General features: G+C 37.2%; 1 protein-coding gene across 1 annotated transcript; it reads left to right on the forward strand.

Annotated features, from left to right (window-relative positions):
- The first annotated feature begins 899 nt into the window (after positions 1-899).
- On the forward strand, positions 900-1832 carry LOC142760967 (olfactory receptor 6B1-like). The gene has a single exon (XM_075864179.1). The coding sequence runs from the start codon at positions 900-902 to the stop codon at positions 1830-1832; it is 933 nt and encodes a 310-aa protein (XP_075720294.1).
- The last annotated feature ends 212 nt before the right edge of the window (positions 1833-2044 follow it).

The raw sequence follows: 2044 nt of genomic DNA on the forward strand, positions 1-2044 counted from the left end.
CTTCAATTACACAATAGAAGGAAATGTAGTCAAAGTTTTCAACAAACCAATGAAAAAAGTAATAATTGATAAATTAATGAAATACTGGGAAATGTGGTCATCATGCTGGCAATTATAAAATAAACGTTTGTATTGTGGTTTTTTTTCACATATCAGTTTCTTGTATTAGGAGGGCACAAAAATTGTATTGAATTTTATTGGATTCTAATTTTTGTAAATGAAATGTGTAATAAAGCTAATAAAAAAAGATGGTTTGTTAAATGTTGCCTGTAATAGGAGGTACAATTTAAAGGGTTCAACAAACTTCTGACATGTCATAGTGACATGTCAGAAGTTTTGATTGGTGGGTGTCCAAGCACTGAGACCCCCACCAATCGCTAGACCGAAGCAGCTGAAGCACTCGTGTGAGTGCTTAGCAGCTTAGTTTCTGTTAGTCTTTCTATGGAAATCGATGTAACGGAGTACAGGCACAATAGAAAGTCTATGAGCCCGTACTCGGATACATTGACTTTCCGGAAAAAGCCAAAGAGAAACTAAGCGGGTCAGCGATTACACGAGCGCTTCTGCCGCTTCATTTTAGCGATTGGTGGGGGTCTCAGTGCTTGGACCCCCACCAATCAAAACGTCTGACATGTCACTATGACATGTCAGAAGTCTGTTGAACGTTTAGTTACTCTTTAAAGCATGGTTGCTACAATATTAAGTCTTTTATACTCCACCTATATGTGTTGCACTATAAAAGGACACAAGGAGATATACGTGCTTTTGATACTTTTTTTTTTTAGTCTGGCTATTGTGCTATGCACAAAAAATTAACATATATTATGCTATTGATAGAATACATTTTATAGTAAGAAAACCAGCATGATTGTGGATTCTTCCAGGAGAAGCTGTGGGCGATGGAAGGGAAAGACAATCTCACAAAAATCATCAGTAGTTTTATTATTATAGGATTCCCCTCATCTCATCCTATTCAGATTATCCTCTTCTTCATTTTTCTCTTTATGTACATTTTAACCACTGTTGAAAATCTTCTCGTCATCATTATCATCTGGAATGGACAAAATCTTCACAAACCCATGTATTTCTTTCTCGCAAACTTGTCATTCTTGGAGACATGGTATGTAACGGTCACGGTCCCCAAGTTATTAGCCATTTTTCTTACCGAAAGTAAGCAGATTACATTCACTGCCTGCATGACACAACTCTTCTTTTTCCTCTTCTTGGGTTCTACTGAATGCGTGCTGTTAACAGTTATGGCATTTGATCGATATGTAGCTATCTGCAATCCTTTACATTATGTTACTATAATGAACTGGCATTTCTGCGTTGTCCTGGCATGTTGCACCTGGACCATTGGCTTTGTGATATCTTTAATTAAGATTTACTTCATTTCTCAGCTTTCTTTTTGTCAGTCAAACCTGGTCAACCATTTTTATTGTGACGTGTCTCCGCTACTCAATCTCGCCTGTACAGACATGAAGCAAACTGAAGTGGTAGACTTTATTCTTGCACTGATTATCCTCTTAGCGCCACTCGTGCTTACTTGCTTGTCTTATACGTGCATATTGGTCACAATTGTGCAAATCCCACATTCAAGTGGGCGTAAGAAAGCCTTTTCCACTTGTGCTTCTCATTTGGTTGTTGTTGTTATCCTCTATTCAACCACCCTTTTTATGTATGCTCGGCCAAGCAGGGCTCAGTCTGTTAATTCCAACAAAATGGTGTCTGTTGTTTACACAGTGCTGACCCCTTTCCTAAATCCGATCATCTATTGCCTAAGAAACAAGGAAGTGAAGGAGGCCGTCTACAAACTTGTCTTCAGAAACTGAATGGACATTAATCTTTTTGATTACGCCATCAAAAATCCAAACAAGAAAGGTTTAGGAGTCTAACTTGGCCAAACCACAATGATTAAATTGATAGAAATTAATTCTTATTGTAGATTGGTACATTGAATAATACTTGAACACAGAATGTTATAATTTGCTTTTTTTTTAATGAACATTTGAATGTTTCAATATCCCATATAGCCACATTCAGC

Source organism: Rhinoderma darwinii, chromosome 1 (genome assembly GCF_050947455.1).
Source record: "Rhinoderma darwinii isolate aRhiDar2 chromosome 1, aRhiDar2.hap1, whole genome shotgun sequence".
In the NCBI taxonomy this organism is placed as follows: domain Eukaryota; kingdom Metazoa; phylum Chordata; class Amphibia; order Anura; family Rhinodermatidae; genus Rhinoderma; species Rhinoderma darwinii.

Excerpts from the sequence above, each read along its gene's own strand:
- LOC142760967 (XM_075864179.1), top strand. The coding sequence starts at position 900 with ATGGAAGGGAAAGACAATCTCACAAAAATCATCAGTAGTTTTATTATT.